Source organism: Dermacentor albipictus, chromosome 1, assembly GCF_038994185.2.
Source record: "Dermacentor albipictus isolate Rhodes 1998 colony chromosome 1, USDA_Dalb.pri_finalv2, whole genome shotgun sequence".
In the NCBI taxonomy this organism is placed as follows: domain Eukaryota; kingdom Metazoa; phylum Arthropoda; class Arachnida; order Ixodida; family Ixodidae; genus Dermacentor; species Dermacentor albipictus.
Window position 1 is genome coordinate 7427458 of NC_091821.1, and position 21925 is coordinate 7449382.

The following is a 21925-nucleotide window of genomic DNA, read 5'->3' on the forward strand; positions in this document are numbered from 1 at the left end:
AGGAACTTCAAGGTGGTGCCGCCACCCATTATTTGTTTTTTGAGTCTTTTCTGGTTTACCAGGTGTCTTCTTGTGGCAAGAGTGGCTTTCTTAGTATTGTGGAAGAGTGATTTACTAACATAGCCCAAATCATTTCTCTTTATTGTCCCTTTAACAGATGCACCGCTGTATTGATCTCGACTTGCGACAGTGTGTCACATAAATGTAGTCGCAGTTAAGACTTTATTACAGTAGGCTTTCATTAATTCGACTCCTGTTAATTTGATTTTTCATTTATTCTATTCCTACCAAAGGTCATGGATAGTGCTCAGGCATTGTAATGGACCTAAACTTTTGTTATTTCGATCCTACAACAGCCCTTTGCTGGTTAATTCGAACTTGACCAGTCAGCATGCACCGCCTGACCTTAGTGACCCTGACAGCGACCCCATTAGTAGCGCTGTTTGTCCCGGCAATGCTTAGGGGACAGTGAACGCGTTGAACACATGTCCTCTCTCGTCGAAAATGCCTATTTTCAGATCACCCTGGGAAGATTTTCAAGTAATAACCATAGCTCACAGTGCCTGATACAGTATTTACGTGATGCTAAAGTGCACCTTTCTTATATTTTCTTCTTTTAAGTTGGGCCAGAAATTGGCTGCACGGTACAGTCAGGCACAAAACTGCCTTGGCAACAATTGTATGCTTTACCTCATAGCGATGTATTGGCGCAGAGCCGACATTAAAAAATCGTGTGGCGAAGTTGACTTTAGACAACCAGCTTTCTTTGAGCAACAATTCTTTTTGCTAAAAAAATCGGCTGCGCATTACATTCCTACTATGTTTAGGAGCTTTAATGTCTTTTTTACTTTGAAATCATAAAAAGTCAGTGCGTGTTTTGATTTGGAGGCGTGTTAGAATAGGGCAAATACTGCCAAATGAATCAGTGGTGTGTTTTAGTGTTTTTTCGAAGTCTTGTATAATTCAACCCACTGGATAATTCGATCAATTTTGTCAGTACCATCAGCATTAAATTGACAGAAATTCAAGCTGAAATGGTACTTATAAACTAGGGTGGTTGCTTGGGCTAGTTGGTAATTCATGATAAAAAATGACATACAGCGCGAAGGACAAAGAATGCGAGAGACGACATACGCACACAGCGCTATGTATGCCGTCTCTTGCAGTCCTTGTCCTTCGCGATGTACATCATTTTTTATCAGGTACTTCTAAATCTTCGAAGTACTAGTGCCAAAAATCACATGCACAATGTGCCAACTACTATAACCACTGTCACTACCGTCAACCCCAAAGTACACTTTCTCTTGCAGCGTGCATGAGGATGCCAGCAAAGTGTAGTCAACTAAGGCGACTAAGTTCGCACCGCAGTAGGGATATAACGTACTCTCACTCCAGTCGGCAAGGTAGATACTTTATACAAAGAGAGCGATAGTTAGAAATAACAAGGTTATGGCACAATTGTGCAATTTATTTTGATATTGGAAGGCGGAACACTCACATGAAACAGATGCAAAAGCACAAAAGCTTAGAACTGCAAGATCCCTTGTACATTATATTGCAGCGTCAATACTTTTCAAAATTAACTGCAGGCAATTAAGTAAAATAGTCATTCCGTATGTGAAGTCAGATGCATGCAGAACTGTACGGAACTACTTGAATCCCATTCTTGGTTTTAGAACTTGAGAAAATTGGCATGTATTGATCCTCCTAGCCATCCGCCAACGAAATATGTTCATGGCTGACACTGTATTACTGATGACGATTCATATGTCAATTGCATGAAGTATTCTTAAATTACAACCTTCCAGTTGTTAGTAATACATGCACAATTTAAATTTTTTCACACAATGAAGTGCCATAAAGTTCTTGCTGTACAGTAAAACCTCATTAATACTTAGATGGCAGGGAACAAAACAACAATGACCAGATACACACTGTGTGACGTACTAAGTAATAGACAGTGGCGGATGAGCAGCTATAAACTGACCGGCCAAGAAAAACTTGTTAATTCTCACTCAAACCCACCCGCAGACAAGTTTTACTTGCAAGCAGGCAGCAGACAGCTAATTTTCACTTGCCGCCATAGCGGCCTTGTAGCGACTACAGCATCCTCAAACACCAAGGTCATGAGCCAGTTTCTCCATCAGGCCCCACTTCTGCGCTAATGCCTTCATGATGGTCAACGCATGAGCCACGTCAGATATGGAAGGGACATCACTCACGTTGTCCTCCATGATGGCACCATGGAAGCGCTAGAAGCTATGGGAGTATGAAACACATCTTGGCTACCATGTTTTTATGCCGCTATTGGTGGCGACTGCAGTCCAGGAAAGGCCCGTGCACTGAAACTTCAATATGTATGATCTGCATGCACAACATTTTGCCATTTGCAAGCTTGTACATGCCGAAATGTGAAGTAAATACTATGCACTAACCGTTCGGTATCGCTTACGCGACTATGGCTTAAAGGGCCTCTCAGCAGGTCTGGCCATGTTGAGCTGACAAGCACAGAGCATACTATGCACTAAAATGATTGTGTCTGTAAAGTATTACATCGCTAAGCGCCGTGGAAAGATCTGAAATTTCAAACCAAATGTCGTTTGCCCTTCTCCTCGCGGCTGCCATGCTCCAAGTCGGAGGGAGGGTGACATACAAGCGCTAGTGCGCCTACGTACACGAGTTTGTGCTGCAACGTCACTCGTGGCGACACGTGACTTCCAGAATTATTCAAGGCAACATATGTTATTTGTGTAATATGTTGCTTGAATAGGCGAACTAAAGCTTAGGGAAATAAGACACACAAACTGAATGTCTGCTTTAATTTGTTTTACTTTGCATCACAACAAGAGAGATGTGCCGTATTTACTTGATTCTAACGCGCCCTCGATTGTAATGCGCAGCTGTTTGCCATGACCTAAAGAAAGAAAAGTCCTTTACAGTACCGCGCACTTCATTCTTTCATACAGAAATATAATTTTTTTCTTATTTGGAAAGAACACAGGTTTACTCCCAATGCACTAACATTGCGATAAATAAGAAAAGTCAGTTTCGCCCGACAGGTGAAGCATCGATTACGACAGCAAATTAGTAGACAGCTATACTAAAAGTAAGGACAGCAATTTTATTGGCCGTATAAACTTTTAAACATTCGCTTACTAACCAAATTTACAGGCATGGCGTCACACGCGCACAAGCAAACATGAATACGTCTCACTCAATGACTGCGGATTTATCAAAACGCTGGAGTGAGGAAGTGTGGTAGCAGGAGTGAGGGAATTGACCTTTGTGCGTCCTCTCGCTTTAACGTGAACTAAGCGGTGACAACACAGCGCGGTGCACCTAGGTGCGTAGGCTGTCTCCATTGCAGATCGCTTTCAAGACAAGGGCCGCATGGCCGCACTGTACGTAGCAGCCGCCAGTGTAGAACGCTTCTAATGTTTGTGCCAGTCCTGCACCCAAGTTTCGGGAATTCCGAACGCTCGTGATGTGGCCTGATTTCTGTCCATCTCCGCACACATGATCACTTTCCTTTTAATTGCGGCATCGTGATGAACTCGGCATTGCTTTGCAGTCGGCATTTCCATGCTGATAGAGGAAATGCAGAAGACGGGAAGACCGGGAAGACGGACGGTGCACAAAACTAAGTCAAAGGAAGCATTGCGTAAGCACACATACTACAGCACAGGGAGGAAGCTACAGTAGCTAGACTTGAAGTGCTTGCAAGGCGGCAATTTTGAAATGCCGATGGTGATATGGTTATGCATATTTAAGGTTGTACTTGATTCTAAGGCGTACGCAATTTTTGGACCCACTTTATGAGAAAGAAAAGTGTGCGTTAGATTCGAGTAAGTACGGTACTTCCGTTTCGTCTGCTTGTTCCCACATCATGCAGTTGCACGTGCAGACACTGAAACTATGTCATTTTCTACAGTGTTCCAGCGCGGGATCATGCTCTGTGATCTACTTGTGTCTGTCTCAGTATTCGTGTAGCACTGACTTATACCACTAGTCATGGGTTCACGGCACTGAGATATTGCTATCTCGGCTATTAATTACCAGTTTAAAAACATTTTTGCGGCAGAACATTCCCTAGAGGACACGTAACAACTTCCCGCATATAACTCAAGTTTGCTGTGTGGCCTGGTGAGGGGCCTTTTAAGTGGTCAGCCAATACATTAGGTGCAATGACAACAAGGCAGGGGGATTCATTGCGACTATATTTAAACTGGAATTACTTATTAGGCAGGTACCTAGCAACGAGGTTTTACTGTACAGTAAAAGCTCATTAATTAGAATTCTGTGGGGATGCTATAAAAATTCAAATTATACAAAAGTCCAACTAATGAAAGTCAGCGAAAAAAATCACACGGTTAAGGCGCGTATATACCGTGACGTGCAGTGAGCACGCGCGCACATGCTACGTCACGTTGGCATGAACAACGTCTATACTTCGATGCACTGGCGCAGCCAACGTAACCGGACGCGGCCAGCACGGTCCGACGCGCCCGACGTCGAGATGGCTCTTGCTCCATCCGCGCGTTCGTCGCGCTGACTGGGGCGGAGAAAAAAAAATATTTCGCAGTCTCGCGCGGAAAGCGACGCATCGATTGCGAAGAAAATTAGTAGATAGCTATACGAAGTAAGGATAATAGTTTTATTGGCCGTATAAACTTGTTAGCATTCGCTTACTAAATAAATTAACAAGCACGGTGTCACGCGCGCACAGGTAAGCATGAACGCATCTCGCTCGATGACCGCGGAAACTCGCTGAAAAACGCGGGGGTGAGGACACGCAGCAGTAGCAGCGAGCGAATTGACGTTCGTACAGCTCTCACTTCAACGCGAACGAAACGTAGAAAGCACATCGCATATGAAGCTACCGGCACTACGCGCACTCTGCAAACATCGCAAATCGCTTTGAAGATGAGGCCCACGCGGGCGCACACTTTGGCCACATCGCAGATCGCTTTCAAGATGCGGCGCCCGCATGGCCGCGCCGTAAGCAGCAGCCGCCGAAGATCGTCCCCCGTCCCTCCCTCGCCTCACCCCCCTGCCTCGCGCGCGACAAGAGAGGACGCGCTCCACCCCAGCTTCCCCTCTCGCACACGCGAGATTGAGCCGCGTTCGCCGGCTCAACAAAGAACACGGCGCGCGGCGACGCCAGCGTGCTCCCGCGCACTAGCCCTCTCCCCATCCACGATGATGCCGAGTTCGAATTATCGGTGGCGGTGCGGACTTCAGTGTGAATTAGCGGAATGTGTTACATATTGCTTTCAATACATTGTTGGACGGACCGCGGCGACTACTTCGAATTATCCAAAATTTCGAATTAACGAGTACTGAATTAACGAGCTTTTACTGTACTCATTTCTTTTGTCTTCTTGTTTAGTTGTGAAGGCTAAGAAGTTGTGCTACCTTGTTTTATAAATTGTTGTGCCCCCTTATGTAATGCCTACTGGAGTGATGATGTACTTGAATAAACAAATCTAACATTGTGTCTTCAAAGACGAAAAACATCCATTGTGTGCATTTTGAATACTGCAATGACAAAAAATGTGGTAGGAGCATCAATGTGCCGGCCCTGTTTCATCATCTCTGTATTAAGGTAGGAAAAAAAGCTGTTTTTATTTTCCCAAACAGGAGAGGGTCCCTTTGTCCACGTACAGTACACAAAGGTGCTGCTTCCAGCATCTAACAGTGATATTTCTTTTTCAGCTCCTTATTGTGACAGAGGTGAGATATAGCGGAAAGGTATACTGTATTTGCAGAATATTTACCATGAAAGACGGGACAAGAGGGCTAAAGTGCCATGGCAAACATCACACACAATCGTCATCGCTCTGTTGAGCACTGCATTCATCTATGTACGGAACGCTCTGTAGCCTACCAGTCGGTAGTAAGAACTGAACTGAAATGTGACAATGTTCCTGGGCAGATTTTTGCATCTCAAGAAGTGTTAAAATGTCACATACCTGAGGTTTCACCATCCTTGTTTGTCAGCTGGCGGATTATAGCGTTAAGCTCTATCTCTCGCTTCTTGGCAGCCTTCTCCCGAAGCTTGTACTGGGACTCCCACTGTTGCGCTGCTTTATATTTTTCCATGCTGCATGTAAACCACACCCATTGGCAGATTACTAATATGCAGTATTAGTGTGACTGAAGATCAGTCTCAACTAAATGGTAGTGCACAGTAAAAAAAAAAGGCACTCTAATACTTCTAATGCATTTCTCACAATGTTACATGTTACTCAAAACAAGGTCAACCCCTCATGGAAGCAGCAGAACCTGCAACCAACGAAATAAAATAATAGAAGAAAGAAAGTAAGAAAAAAGAAGGCTGGTTTTTATTTATGACATACACTTCCCTTTTGCAGGTTGGAGTAGACAGCCATGTAGGAAGGCCTGCTTTGAAAAGAAAACCAATTTTTCTTCAAGACAATACGGTGGGCACGATGCCTTATTTTTTATTTATTTATTTTTTCAGCAATACACTCTTAGAAATAGCAGTGAGGTGATCAGGGGTGGCTCACTAACCCATGAAATTTACCTAACGAAGTAAACTAATAAATTACTTTACGGCACATTCTCCAACAGCTAAGTTATACCAGCCAGTGCTCAAGCACATTCACTTAGTGGGAATCTCAAGTAGGGTGTCTAACCAAACAAAGTACCGGTTCGGTTAGGGTTCAGTGTGCCTGGCACGCGTGATCGCGGTAGTTGCTGGTTGATCTACCGCAGACCCGAATGCCGCTTTAACAGCCGTCAATCTAACCTGTATGCATGATCTTGCGGCCAATCACTGATGAGCCACCTGTAGGAACATATTAGCAACCAGCTTTCCACGACTGTTTGCTATTTTCTCATTTACAGCGGATGGCTAATTCAGGCCTGTGGAGTGTTCTTTTTATCCAACAAATTCGGTTTTTGTAATAACTTATTGCAACGATTAGGCAAACAAAAATTTTCACCACAACATTGCAAATGTGGCACTGAAATTCATTTTTGCGACGAAAATTGAAGTGTCGCTGTTCGGTTATCCAAAATCGATCTTACGAAATTGTAGAAATTTACTCCAAGATTTAAAGTGGATATTTTGTTGAGGATGAGCTCGTGCCGCAGGTTGGAACCGCAGGCAGCTGTGCAGCAAGGCCAGCGGGAGATTTGAAATGAAGGGAGGCCCGTTACCACATTGGCCGGTGGCAAATTTTCGTCACGGCAATATCATCGGCCATACTATCCAGCCCATTAGGCCTGATTGGGCCTGCGATGTCATGTGTCGGGAGGCACATGTCAACCAAACATGTCGCGGGTCTCTCAATTTGAGAGCTCGACATTTACCGGCACCAAGTGACGTGATGTGCATTCCCCGCAGATTAGCCTTAACTGGCTGATTATCCACAAAAGCCACCAGCCATAAAGATGGAAAAGCCTTCCCGCTTTTTTTGGAAGAAAATCGGAGAGCAATACTTTCTAAGCAATAGAAGATCTCCATTATGCGCACTATGGCCTACTACTAAATTGAAAACCTCATTGCTATTTAGGGCAACTTCGCCAGTGTTTCTTCAGCTTTAGAGGTAAAAAAGCACTTAATTCTATTTGACAGTTGTGGTAAACTTCTTGTATGAACACTTTCTTGTATGAACCGAGTTATCAGTGCTGCCACACTAATTTGGTGTTCCCTTTATAATAGCAGAGCATACTATACACCTCAATCCACAGGTACCTATGTTATTGATAGCTGGCAAGCTTCTTGTTCAGTAATGTGATTAGCTGCCAGAGCAGGTGCACTTTGGTCTTTGCACAATATTTGGAAGCACAAAAGTTTCTCAGAAATCTTCTGACGTTCATTTCAATATTCAGTTTTGTTTTCTTGATTCAATTTAATATTCGATTCGAAATTTATTATTTGGTATTTGCACACCCCTAGTTTTCTCTTATCATATTCAAATGGCACTAAGAATTGGCCATGAGGATGCAGCATAGATCTGGGCTGGATCTTTTTTTTTCTTTGCACACTTTTTATATGCTTTGCTTTGTCGAAGAGTGTCCACATTCACATTATATTATATAAATTACAACTACAAACTTCTAGTTTGTAACAACTAAAAAAGCCAACAATTGACATGTCACTCATATTTTTTGGTTTTTTTAATAAAAGCAGGTGAGGACATCAATGTTTCTGAACAATGAACAAGGACAGTGTGTGCTAAATACCACGATAGTCTTGCTCCACGTGCAACAGTATCTTCCACGGACTAAGCATGGACCACAAAGTCAAAATCATGCATACTGTGCCCCAGGAAAGATTTGAAAAATCAAAGAGTTTTTTAATCTGCTTGGAGCCTACAAACGTGCGTTAAACCATGGCACACAACAAAAAGCATACTTTCCTTTTCATTAAGTATTAGTATTGCCGTCATTGCAGTACACTGTCATGGTGACGGCATTAATATTAGCGACTGCAGTGTTATAGTTTAGAAGAAGCCATACTAATGAACTAGGTTTTCCTATTTTCCCTACTCGAGAACACTGTCACTCTTGCTATCTGTGTATCCTGGCATGTGCATTTTACAGTTTACCTAGTAATAGTAACAAGCCAACCTATAACAGCCGAACCGGGAGCTTCAACACAAACGGTGATTCAGAAGAGCCTATGAAACAAAGTTTCGGCTGTAAGACAGAACTGGCATGGCCGAGTTCAGAAGTGCGAGCGTCTCTCCATATGCACAGTGGGAGGCGATCCTCTGTCCCTCCAAGCCTCAGGTCTGGCTGGCCCTGATATGACGAGCACGAGCGGTAGCGACAGCCATTGGGGCCCTGGACTGAGGGCCCAAACCACATAAATCCTTTCACTTTATAATAAAAATTCTTCTCTCTCTCTCTCTCTCTCTCTCTCTCTCTCTCTAGGTCTATACCCATTGTCGCACACAACACAACTCATGAGTTGTAGTAATACGCTAGTGGGGTAGGCCAAATGAAGGAGTTCATATTTTGAAAAACTATGCTATTGAACACCTTATATATTGAACGATTTCGTGCCGAATTGATAGCAGGTATTTTCTTTTCGGCTCAGGTTCAGTTCGGGTTCAAGCACATTCTAAGGATATTGGGTCGGGTTCAGTTTTGGCTAAAACTCCGGTTTGGGTTTGGTTCGACACGCTAATATTAAAACTAGCACCAGTTGGACCTGGTCTCAGTGCACAAGAAATTGCACTGGTGTTCCACTCGTACTTTATAACAAAGGCTTCCATGTACAAAGAAGCAGGACAAGACCACAAAAAAGGCAAAAGCATTTTGAGACAGTTTTCAGGTTTGAGACAACAGGCGTGAGTCAGAAGACTAGAGAAGAAATGTACCAAAGCTGCATGCTGCTCCTTTCCTGACGAAGTTCTTCTATTTCTTCAGACACTCTGACCTGGAAAAAAGGGTAAGGCATAGCCCACCTGAAAGATTCTGCGAAATCATACAGGCATGTTCAAGAGGTACCAACAGGACCAAGAAAATTAGCCAAGTCCTCCACGTATGAGCACATTCTGAAGAAAAAGGCAGTCAAATTGCTTAAAACAAAAACGAACAAAACCGTCAAAAGAAGAACGGAAGGGCACAAGCAGAATAATTTACGTCATTTCACCAGACAAGTGGAAGAGATGAAACTACACCATGAAAAAAGCCATTAAAAAAAATGTCATGAAATGATAATCAGCTTGAAGAGGCAAGAAAAATTTCGAAAGCATTAACAACAATGGCTAAATGATAGCACCGAGAACGAAAAAAGAAAAAAAAAAGACAGGCACGCAAAATAGGGCACCAGCTGGCTGGAGTGAAGTCTGCGAGTACCAAAATTCAAATAAAGCTGCAATCTATGCACAAAGCAGACATACGCTACTTAATGCAAAATACAAGCTATCCACCACTTTACAGTGACGGCCGTTTCTCATTCCCCTGATTTGTGGGATGGGCATGAACAGCCAGTATCACGCGCATACCCCCCAGAATACCAAATGCAAACCACGTTAGCTACACGAAGTAGCCACATGCTGAATGCTGGTGATGACTGCAGCTGAAATAAAATTCAAAGTAAGGGTCTTCGAATAGTGAAATTTCCTAATCGAATTGACTAATAATTAAGACATACAATTGAATATTGAATCAAACTATAATGCATGTCAACAGCTGAAGTATTATTAAGATCACAAATGCGAACGTTTGTGTACTCATTTATACACCAGAGGAGATCACACTGCTGGTTCCACAAGCTATCGACATTGAACATTTTATTTTGAAATAAAAGCTATAAGGGTTGCATTGAAACTGTTTAACAAGGAAAAGGTGGAATTACATTATCTGATACATGTAATGCCCTTCATAACTAAACGTCTGCAATGTGGAGTGCGTAAATGAGGAAGCGAGTGAAAGATGATCTTATCTGGTGCATCGCAACAATGACAGTAGTGAACCAGAGGAACGGCATATCACCAGATACGTGAGAAGTTGTGTTCCTTACAGGAGCTAAGTTTAATACTACAGTACTGCACACTGTCTTAAATAAATAATAACATATTGGCACTGGCTAATTAATGAAGTGCCTTGCATCTATCAAATTAAAAACTAAATTCTCAGGTTATATGTGTCAAAACCCCTATATGATTATGGGGCATGCAGTAGTGGGCGACTCCGTATGAATTTTGATCACCTGGAGTTATTTAACGTGCACCCAAAGAACAGTACATGGGCGTTTTTGCATTTTGCCCCTATCTATATGCGGGCGCCACAGCTTTTGCCGGAGAACATCCTAAACTGGCTACTGCCACCTGTGGTAAAAGGAGTAGTAGCCGATTTCGAAACAGGTGTGACCTGTGACATAGGGGATGCATTCACCTGTGATGCACAGCTGCTGGTCACTGGAACAGCCTGCACCTCACAGGTAACTCCTACAGCTCGAGGGACTTGGCGCTCTGGTTGTGTAAAGCTATCACAAATGGACCGCGATGTAGTCTGCAGACTGCAGTGCAGCATGCTGCTTCTAGAAGGTTGTTCAACTTGCACTGCACTGTCTCGCATAGATGGAGCAGCCTGCACATCACTATCTCTGAGATCACAATGCAAAAGGCGCTGCTGCGTCTGTGTTGCACACTCTTGTACCAGTAATGTGGCCTGCACCCCACAATCTACACCATTAGGAGCTGGTGTTTCTATGTCATCATCTGGTGCTAGCAACTTGCACTGCACAGCACAGTCTGTTGCTCCATTCCTGGTGAATTGCACATCCACTTGCGAAGCATGGTTCAGCACCTTAGCCATGGCCTGGACTCCAACATCTGTCCTGTATCCTTCAGCAAATGACGTGCTTACTTGTGAAGCATAGTCCTCAACGTCTGGAATGGCTTGAACACCACAGCAAGGGCCGCTTGGCATCGCCATCACTGCCTGGGTTCCGAAATCTGCTCTGTAGTTGTCAGCCAAAGATGTGTTCACTTGCGATTCATGGTCCTTTGCGTCCACAAAGGCTTGAACACCACAACTCTGTACAGAACAAATTTTAACAGGAGACACCTGATCACCGACACCAGTAGACACACGTTCTGCCTCCTGCTTGGCCACCTCCATGGCATTGCATTCTGTTGCAAAGGGCTCAGTCTGAACGTCGCATTCAACAAGCTGTTCTAAGTAGAGGTGACAAGAGATTGCTGCATCTGCCTTCTCTGATGAAACAGGCCGTCGAGATGTCTGCACGAATCCAGAAAAGCATGTTAAAATCGCAAAATGTTACCACAACTTTGTGAACACCTTTTAATGAAAGCATGACAAGCAGTAACAAGTACTTTCAGGATTCTGTTGCCTACATTCGTAGTGTGTACGCTGCACAAGAAACAGCGCCAGACTAGACGCCTTCATTAGAAGCTTGCACGTGCTTGCCCGTCTTTTTAATGTGTTTTCAGTCACCTTAAATTTCTGTAGTGCTTTGTGTTTTTTTTTTATTTTGCTTAAGATTCTGCTATAATGTAATAATAACAAAAAAGTGATTGTGGCCTAATGATCAGGGCATCAGGTTGCTGCGCTGGGGGACCGAGGTTTGCATCTCGCCAGAGGATACACTTTTATTTTTTTAAGAGCGAGGTTGAATCTACTCATCATGAACCCGACCAGCGACTAGCTGAGTGACCGATGTTTGACCGACCAACCAACCTAGGCGAAACCATGGATGGTAGGGAAAGAAAGCTTCACATTAAAAAAGAAGAAACATACAACATACTTTCACAATGTCCTTGCACAAAGGAAACAGAACAAGGCAAACGAGAAACGGCAAAATTTGAAAGAGCTTGCCTGTAGGAGGGTAGAGACAAGCAGCTTCTTTTCCAGCGACCGAACCCGTTTCTTGAGCTCGTCAATCTGGCTGTTTTTCTCCTGCAGGGTCTTAGTCAGCATACTTCCTTCCAAGCCCTGCATGCATTTTAAAGAAAAGCAGCGTTTTCCATATGCAAGGAATAAATTTTGCAGAGAACAGCCTGGAGTATTCAGGCACTGCCCTGGCATCACTTGAATCTGTAGTACAAGAGCAAAAGGCAACCACAAAAAGCACTAGAGAAAATGTCTGCCCAGCATGACGAAGCATAAAATATTAAATTCTGGGGTTTCACATGGCAGAAACAGCCCCCTTCATGAGGCATGCCATAGTAGGGGACTCCAGATTAATTTGGCCATCTGGGGTTCTTTAACGTGCACCCAAATTAACGGCGCTTAGGGTTTGCAAAAAAGCTGAATTTCCTAGAAGCGTGGGCACAGACTCATATGAGATGTTTTGACCTGAAGTAGGTTCTGCAACCTACACAGTGATCTCCATTTAATTAGAGATGCCGTGCCAGAGCAGAAATTAAAGTTTGTCATGGAGCCCTTGTTTGGTAAACTTTTGTAGTAAACTGTACTAGCCAATTTGCACTTGAGTAGGACCCAGGCCCAGCCCTGCCTACCCTATTGAGCCAGCAGACAATACTGCTAGCTCAGTCTGGGACTAGGCTCACACTGCACACACTGAAGATGTACACAATGGTGTTATACAGTAGGACCTCGCTCATGTTTTGTAATAACGCCAGAGAAAACTTACAAACTGGGAAAACGTACAAACCGAAGCTATTAAAAAATGTGACAGACTCAACTGTAGTTTACATCTAGGTGATGTGAATTGTTGCATGAATCGGAGCATGAGCTGCTGATGTGTGCCGAGCTGGTGGGGTCTGAGCAGCTAAAGACACACTTTGTCGTTTCTGTGGCTTTGGCGAGCTTTACGTTTGCAATGCTTGATCTTGGCCTTGGTCAGCAGCTTCTTTGAGCGGGGCATTTTGGTGGGAAGTTTTGACATGCCCGCTACGCACGAAATGTGGCAGCACAAGGCACCGACCTGCATCAAGCTGGCAAGGGCCAAGCAACCCAAGACACGCGTCATTTTCTTACAGCAACGGGAAGCAGAAACGAAATCAATCTGGTAGGCGCCACTGGAATACAATGCCTACAATGCTGCCAGAGCAAAACATGACATTCACTTTGCGCCGCCTGCAGCCTATTAAAAGTGTGCAGTACAGAAGCAATGGCACTATGTCCCTCTGTGAAACAGATAGGTGGAGATACTTATAGAATAACGTTGGCGGCAATGGCTCTGAATGCAGCGTGTGACATCCTGTGAGGAGATTTCCTGGTACCGGAATAGGAAACTGAGTGCGTGCCGGCGTTTTTACGCGAGACGGGCGGCGAGTATTGCGGGGAAGCTGCTGCTGCGGGCTAGTATTGTTCTCTATCGCACACACATCGCACCTCTTCTTAATTATGTGGGATCTAGCACCCAGAATATGTATCATACAATCACAATTTGATGATGTACTGAATGTTGGTGCCAAAAGATCGTGTTTTCCGGGAGTGCATGAAATGGTAAAAAAGATGCGTAATTGTATTAGGTGATTTTTTGTGTTTTCAATTCTGGACGTTGTCACTGGGAAATCATATGTAACGGGATCATATCAATGAGGTTCTACAATGAAGTTCACGAGCTATCCAACACGTGCACACCACCTATGATTTAGCTTTGTTACTTCCTTTACCTACATGTTAAGGCAGTGCTGTACACTAGAAAAGAGGGCTGTCAACTGATGCTTTAACAAGTTTATGATCACAATAAGAAAGCCTTTCAGCTAGGAAGCTAGACATTTCAACAGAATCGCCAGTCTGGATGGGCTATTTAAAGAGTAATGACACCAAGCAAAAGGTGGGGTTCATTAAACCTTATTTTAAGGACCAGCTCTGTTCCTTCTGCAGGGGTTAAACGACGAATGGCGGTGGGTGCAGCGTTTTTAGGAAGTTCTTGATCCTAATAGGGGAAGAGGAGAGAAACTTCACTTGGGATGATAAAAATGGCCCAGTTGCGGGTTTAATAAATGCCTTCCGGGTTGGATACCTTAACTCCTTAATAAATTGAGCTTAGACTGCAGGTCAGGACAGACTTGGGCATTTGGTTAATTCAAGTCCCCATGCAATGCTGTGGTTTGAGGCACCATACTATACTCTTGTAAGACTAAAGCTTCTCGAATAGAACAATGCAAGCGAAAAAGTGATAACATACCCTCCCTTTACCCTTGAGCTCTTCAATTTGCATGTTATAGCGGCGGATCTGAGCATCACTGGTCACAATCTTGTTCACCTTGGGAGTGTTCTGTATATTCTTCGCAGAGCTTGCAAACTGCAGAATGCAAAACACACATGGCTCAAGATAACCTGTAGGCAACTAGTGAGTCAGTGAAGAAAATCTAAAGGCAGCACACAAGGCATGCCATTCCTCACTACATGACATGGCACAAAATATAAAGTATTCACACTAGTCATTGGCAACCAGCACAGTGAAAAAGTTAGAAGGCGACTCAACCTCCACTCGACGTCAATCAGAGAATGCCTTACTGATCAAGTAATGGATCACAATGGGGTGTATGAACCGTACAAGTTATTGTGGAATTGAGCGCCCCACTCTGGCGGTGTCTCGGCAGTTCTTTACGCACATTGAGCATCTCTAACCTACTGGAGTCAAGCTGGCTCACTTATTGTGTGCTACTGATTCTTTCATGAAGCTTCTATTCAGTTGGCGTCGTGCCGAGGGCCAATAAAGGGTGGGCCAATGGAGGAGCTTTCCTTCTATGGTGTTTATGCGACCTGTAGCTTTCGCTGCACTGTGCGAGGTTGGTGAGAGCATGCAGCAAAAGAAGAGAGCGCCTGTGGGGTGGGGTGGTAGCGAAGGTAAGGAAGAAACGGTGGAGGCCCCATATTCATTAAATGCATGCAACTTTGCTATTACAGCAACATTTCGAAATGTTCAGGTGTATTGTCATTGTTGACTGGCACAGAGCACCTGTGGGGGAGGGTAGTGAAGGTAAGGAAGAAACAGTGGAGGCCCCGTATTCGCTCAAGAAATGCATACAACTTTAATAGTATTACAACACCATTTCAAAATTTCAGAGTGTATTTTCATTGTTGGCTGGCAAGCACAGTTGCATTTCTGTATTTCATACAGAAATACAACTGTGCTTGTTTCATACAGAAATACAACTTTCTCTAATTTGGAGAAACAAAGATTTACTTCCAATATATTAAAATTGCAATGTATAAAAAAAGTCGCAAGTTTCGCCTGAAAGGCGAAGCATTGATTGCGATGGTAAATTAGTAGACAGGTATATAAAAAGTAAGGATAGTTTTTTTACAGGCCATATAAACTTTTAAACATTCACTTAAAGGGACACTAAAGGTTACCAGAAACTCAAGTTAAAGTGGTAGAGCAATATTCTAGAATGTCTAAGGCGTCAATATAATCGCAAAGAGAGCTTTAGTAACCAAGAAATTGAGGTAAATGCATGACACGATTTGAGATGCCCCAGCGACATTCCGGTACTAGCCCGATGACGAAAGCACTCCTCATAATTTGTGTTACTAATACTCAACTACTCGTATTGAAAACATCATTTCATTCAATTATAAGACGGAAAAAATGCTACTTGTCTACGTCTATTCGATTCTAAGAAAAAATTACATTTTGACGTTACCCTTCAGTAATATGGGTGTTCGAAACGTTTCGTTTTCGGTCGACTCTGTGCGCTCGACTCTGCACTGCGCATGCTTTGGAGTTTCAGTAGTTTCGTTATCACGTCGTGCTGTGAGGGTTCTGCTGGCTCGCGAAACTTTCGTTTGGAGCAAGCAGTGAGAATGCCACGTCCATGTGATGTCGTGGGAAGCCCTCGTTGCTTTCCCGCTCCGGAGAGCCGGTGTCGAGGCCGCCGTCGTAGTACGCAACGACGCCAGCAGCGCGAGCCCTCAGCAGCAGGTCGCGCTCGTCGGTGCTCAAATTCCTGAAGTTGAGCCCACCATCGCGAGCCAATCTATCGGTGTCAGGGTCCATTGCGACAAGCGTCGAAGTTTGCGTCATAGAATGAAGTACCAGCTTATGGGCGTCTTGCGCTGGAGCTTGAGGTATAGTAGCGGCGCCTGGTGGTGGTGCGGGAAACGACATCTGGGTCGTGCCAGCTTGGGTCGTATTGAGCCCTGGCTGTGGCGAAGCACGTTGCTAGGCCGAGTTTTGCGTCGATTCGCACTTTTTTATGCCCTGTTGCGAGTGCGAAAAGGCTCGTCACTTCTCACAAGACCACGCCGTCCATGCTGCGAGCTCGCCGCAGCCTATAGTTTAACGAAAACGGACTCTCCGTGTGCCGTGGGACGTAATACTGAAAGCAGAAGGAATCGGTGATGCCGATCCGGAGAGACCTAGCCCAGCCTCGAAAAGGCGTCGCCGTCATTACTTCTGCGTCGTGGGCTGTCATGAACAAGAAGGCCTGAATCCCAACATCAGATTCTACCGTTTTCCTTCAAGGCCTCACAAAGTGGAGCGTCGGGCACGCTGTATAGCTGCAGTTCGTCGCGCTGAGTAAGCAAAACTTCGTGCCATGCTGACTGCTTCGCCTGCCTTCAAGCTTGCTTGATTATCTGCGTTCGAAAGTTCGGTCTTTTGCACCTACAGTCCCGACAGCAGACCAACATAGCAGCAGGCATGGCTGGTAATTCACGATTCGAGACCCGGCCACAGCGACAATTAACAATTCGACCGATGCGAAGTGGTGAAGTGTGTGCAAATGAGCACAAATGGTCGGGCTTATTCGATGACAATTCACTACTCCACTACGAGCAGCACAGGTTAAGAGAGTTGAATGCGCTCATCCTTGATCTCAAGCCAGCACGTTGAGGCAGCGCAGCAAGGCAGTATTGATTGCAGCACATCGATGTTCGAGCGCTGTCATTAAAAGCTACATCAAGTGAGCAGCGCACGAGCTCGCGCTGCAGTGCGATACGCACGTACGTGCGAGCTCACATGCATTGCATCAGTTTAGCGGCATGCAGTCAACAAAGGTTGCAGAAGGCCCGCCGTTTGCGGCATGTTGAAAGACAGGTGCCGTCGCGGCGCGCACGATCGTGCACTCGAGCAGTTCGTACATAGCGGCGCGTACCGTCGTGTGCTCGAGCAGTTCCGTACACAGCGGCGCGTACCGTCATGTGCTCGAGCAGTTCCGTACACATGATGTTTGCTTATCGCTGCTGTGGATTCATTTATAGCACGCATTTCCTCGCGTTTGCACGCTTGACTCTAGCAACTAGCATGCAAACCTTACCTGTAGTTCCACTTCGTACCCGACTCGCTTCACTTGCGATTGACACCATGCTAAAACTTCGCCGCCTAATACTTGAACGGCGTACACGTATTCGGCACTGCATAATTTCTTGCCTTTACGCAGCGTGCCACCCCTGAAAAAATTGGAGGACGCTTAAGCTTCGCCTTCAAGAGTGCGACGCGACAGCGTTCCCGTCGACCCGCCAAGGGGTCGACAATGCGCTACGGCACAGCGATCACTTACGATGCGCCCCGCATCGGACTTAGCGCCCACCTATCACGCGGTGAGCGTCGAGCAACGCAGCGTTCGGCGTGGCAAAGAAACGTGCGCCTGAGCGAACGGAACGAACCAAAGAACTCGGTGTCTCGGAGGGGAAACGATCTGCGCCAGCCAAACGTCGTGATCGGCACGGGCAGAGAGACAGATAGTTATCTAAACCGAGAGCACGGCGAAGCGTCGTCAGGGGAGAGGGAGTCCCGCGACGCGCCTGGCAGCGGTCCCAATGCGCGCGCGGCGCGCCTCCTGTCGGGGCAGCGCCGTACATTGAGAGGAGGGGGGTCTTCTGTGTTTGCCGCAAGATGGCTCTGCGTGTGCGGAAAGCGCAGAAGAAATGCAGCGGAAACGCACTTCGCAACTCGTGTAATTGTGACTTCTGTACGTTACATGTTCATAATTACCGATATACACCGCAGTATAACTTTCCACAGCTCGTTTCGAAGGCAACACCGCATTCACTAGAGGCGCGTTTGCACCGCTTGGAAGCATCGAACTCGTGGCTGAGTGGTAGCGTCTCCGTCTCACACTCCGGAGACCCTGGTTCGATTCCCACCGGGCCAATCTTGGAAGTTGCTTTTTATTTATGAAGCGCCTGCCGTGATTTATCGCTCACGGTCAACGCCGCAAACGCCGACGCCGACACCGACGCCGACGACACCGGCTTTTCTGCGACACGAGCTCCTTAACGCTATCGCGTTAAAAATCTTCGGCGCCCGATATACGGAGCAGGCCGTGCTACAACACAACCGAAAGTGGCGGGGGTATATTGTAAACGTGCTTTCCGAAGCAGACGACCGAGCTTGGTACGACCCATTTTAGCACAGAGGGCGCTTTTTAGCACCTTTCTCGCAGCGCCCCATGGTCGCGCGTTTCTCCTTCCGCTAGCCACCATACTAGGGTGGCTAACCATACTCCCGCTTTCGCTCTGCTGTCGGCTCTGTCTTGGCTTTGTTTCTGGCCGCGCGTTTGCGTTTTGCGCAGAAAAGCCGTAGCGCCGTCTGCGGACGCCGTTCTACTCACCAATGGCGCAATGTCACTATGAGACCATGATGTCAGTACTCCTTGATCGGAGGGCAGGCGATTTGAACTGCGCTAGAGGTACGCGGACGCTTGAGAACGCATTTTCTCTTAAAATAAGTCTCTCCTTCGCACGAAACAAGCGTTTCGAGGTTTCTGTGATGGTATTTCAAGTTCACGTTGACTTAATAGTAACCTTTAGTGTCCCTTTAACAAATAAATTAACAAGCATGGTGTCACGCGCACACAAGCAAACATGAACACGTCTCGCCCAATGACCACAGAAACATTTTATCAGCGGTAGCAGGAGCGAGCGAATCATGAAGCGAATTGACCTTCGTGCAGCTGCCATAGTAGTAGCCGCTGTAGTAGAATGCATCTCCTGTTTGCGCAAGTCCCGTTCGCAAGTTTTGAGAACTCCGAACACCCGTGATGCAGCCCAATTTCTGTCCATCTTCACAATCTTTCCTTTTAATTACGGCATAGTGATGAAGTCGGCATGTCTTTGCTGTCGGCACTTCCATGCCGATAGCACAAATCCAGAAAACAGGAAGGCAGATGGCGCAACACCTACTACAACACGTGGAGGAAGCTACGACAGCTAGGCTCGAAGCACGTACGAGGCGACCATTTTGAAATGCCGATGGCGATATGGTAAAGTAGATTTAGGGCCGTACTCGATTCTAATGTGCAAGCAATTTTTGGACCCGTTCTTTCGGAAAAAAAAGTGCACGCTAGATTCAAGTAAATGCGATATCTGGCATCATTAAAAAATGTAAATTTTCAGAAGGCTAATAGAGTGGGGGAAGTGGGAAAATGAGGGAGGGTCTCGGGTGGTTCACTACAATTAAATCCCGATATTTCGAAATCTCCATTCCAATTTCCGGATAATTCGAACTGCTCCGCTGGTCCCTACAAAGTCCTATGTATTTAAATATAGAAAAACTCCCGCAAGTTCAAACTCCAAAAACCATGCAACGGTTATTCCAAACAGGACCTCTCACTCCCGCACACTGCTTTTTGGAAAAAACCGAGCCAAAGGCGAGGGATCGATGCATCACCAGGTACCATAAAGCAACAAGGAAAGATATACGCAATGCCAAGACAGAACGGGAGCAAACAGAGCTGCACACATCCTCCTTTCCAATCCGGCTTAAAAGTACCAGTAAGGAGCCCCCAGTGAGTGCTCGATCAAATCTGCTCCAACACTGGGCTCGCAAGAGTACAGCCCGCATCAAGCCACCACCCTTCTCAACTCACCCTTGGATGCTTTCCCTCGCGCCAGTCAAGCGGCAGTCGAGCGGCAGTCAAGGCATGATCTTATTGAACTTGGACTTTATAGGGAACCTAGGCTTCTTCCAGCACATATCACATGCCGATGTAGGAAAGATTAGACTTCTTCAATGCGAGCCCAGTGATTGTTTTGGTTTTGCAGACAGTACCACACTACTATTGATCAGGTGCCATAAGGGGCTTTTCTTCGTTCGAACTCAGCTTTACTCTAATAAATTTCCAGTCGCCTTCGAGCTTGAGTTAATGAGGTTCTACTGTACTGCTAAAGGGGTAACATACTGCAAAACTTGGGAAACACTGTTTTAGGGTGGAATTATGTTGCAGTCATAGTAATCATCAATCTCGTGGGTTATTTCTAGCAAGAAAATTCTACTTTCCTGCCAAGAACACTATGTGTCACGGAGACACAGGTGCACATGGGAGGTTCACATGTGCCTTTTCATGCTGCTCCTGCAACAAAAGATAGCTTTACTACCGTAACGATGACAGTGACAAAACAACGATGACAGTGACAAAACAACATAATTATTGCTCCATAATCACCTGAAGCGTGCGAAGTGTCTGCTCCGAGCAGCATGGGTTGACTGTGCACACAATGGCAGTAAGTGCATTGCCGCCCAGCGAGTTCCTAAGAATGCGAGTCAGTTTGGAGTCCCTGAAGTTGATGTGACCCCTGGAAAGAACACGGGTGGATGTGCTTAGGTAGGCAGTGAAATTAAAGCCACATAATATCAAGAAAACCATGTAGGTATATATTCACCATGATAGCAGCATGCAATCTTATCCTTTCTAATTTGCATGCAGCTGCACCTGCATCTTATAATTCCGTCAAAAACTCTCACAACTTGTTTTTAGCAGTGCCTGTCACGCGCTTGCAAGCTAATCCCTGCTCCAAGATTAGAAATGACAGAGCAATAGGCTGCCTAATAGAAGCTAGAACGCAGCTAGGAAATAACAGCACAACATGCTCAATGAACAGAAACAATTATATAAGCAATGTGTTGCCACTTCTGTTTGTAGTGAGTCCATCACACTTATTTCTTGTCATGAATTCATGCTGTTATCATCTAGCTTACAGTCCTAATCGCAGCTCACCAACAGTAGCCCAGATTTCTATCCCTCTCAGTCTTGCAAAACAAATAATAGAGATTGCAAATGTAAGCCTTCTACTTAATTTTCTTTTAGAGGGACACTAAAGGCAAGTATTCAGGGTGTCTACCAAGTTGGCATTTCTAAATTCCCTGAATTTTCCAGGCTTTCCCTGAGTGCCCTTGCAAAATTACGTGAGTTATGCAGAACTATGTTTTATGTCAAGACGGGCTGAAATCATATCGCCCGATACTGTCACTGTCTAGTAAGCATATAAAAAAAGGGGGTTTAATCCAATTTGAATACTGAGGAATAGTGTTTATGATATTTAAAAAGAGAGTAGAAAGGAGGTGATAGTAAAATGCACAACAAATAAAATGTCTTCAAAAAAAAATTGCAAACGAGTCGGACATTTGCAAATACGAATAAAAAGGAGATGCATACAGAAGCAAATATTTTTAAATATGAGCTATTTCTATCAAATGATAGCAAGCTCAGTGGTATGAGGCCCGAACTTTGTCACAATTGAGATTCTCTTTCAGCAGCTCGTGAGTCAACCTCAA

At 45.2% G+C, this 21925-nt stretch overlaps 1 protein-coding gene across 2 annotated transcripts in view; it reads right to left on the reverse strand.

Moving 5' to 3' along the window:
- The window catches only part of LOC135917082 (uncharacterized), a 73545-nt gene that overhangs the window by 8521 nt on the left and 43099 nt on the right, over positions 1 to 21925 (reverse strand). For both annotated transcript variants that reach the window (XM_070531964.1, XM_070531966.1), the window contains exons 8-13: positions 20817 to 20946; positions 14609 to 14725; positions 12325 to 12441; positions 10879 to 11727; positions 9357 to 9415; positions 5973 to 6103 (exon numbers count right to left, since the gene is read on the reverse strand). In XM_070531964.1, coding sequence (XP_070388065.1) covers positions 5973 to 6103; positions 9357 to 9415; positions 10879 to 11727; positions 12325 to 12441; positions 14609 to 14725; positions 20817 to 20946 — 1403 coding nt within the window. The remainder of the gene's footprint in view (positions 1 to 5972; positions 6104 to 9356; positions 9416 to 10878; positions 11728 to 12324; positions 12442 to 14608; positions 14726 to 20816; positions 20947 to 21925) is intronic.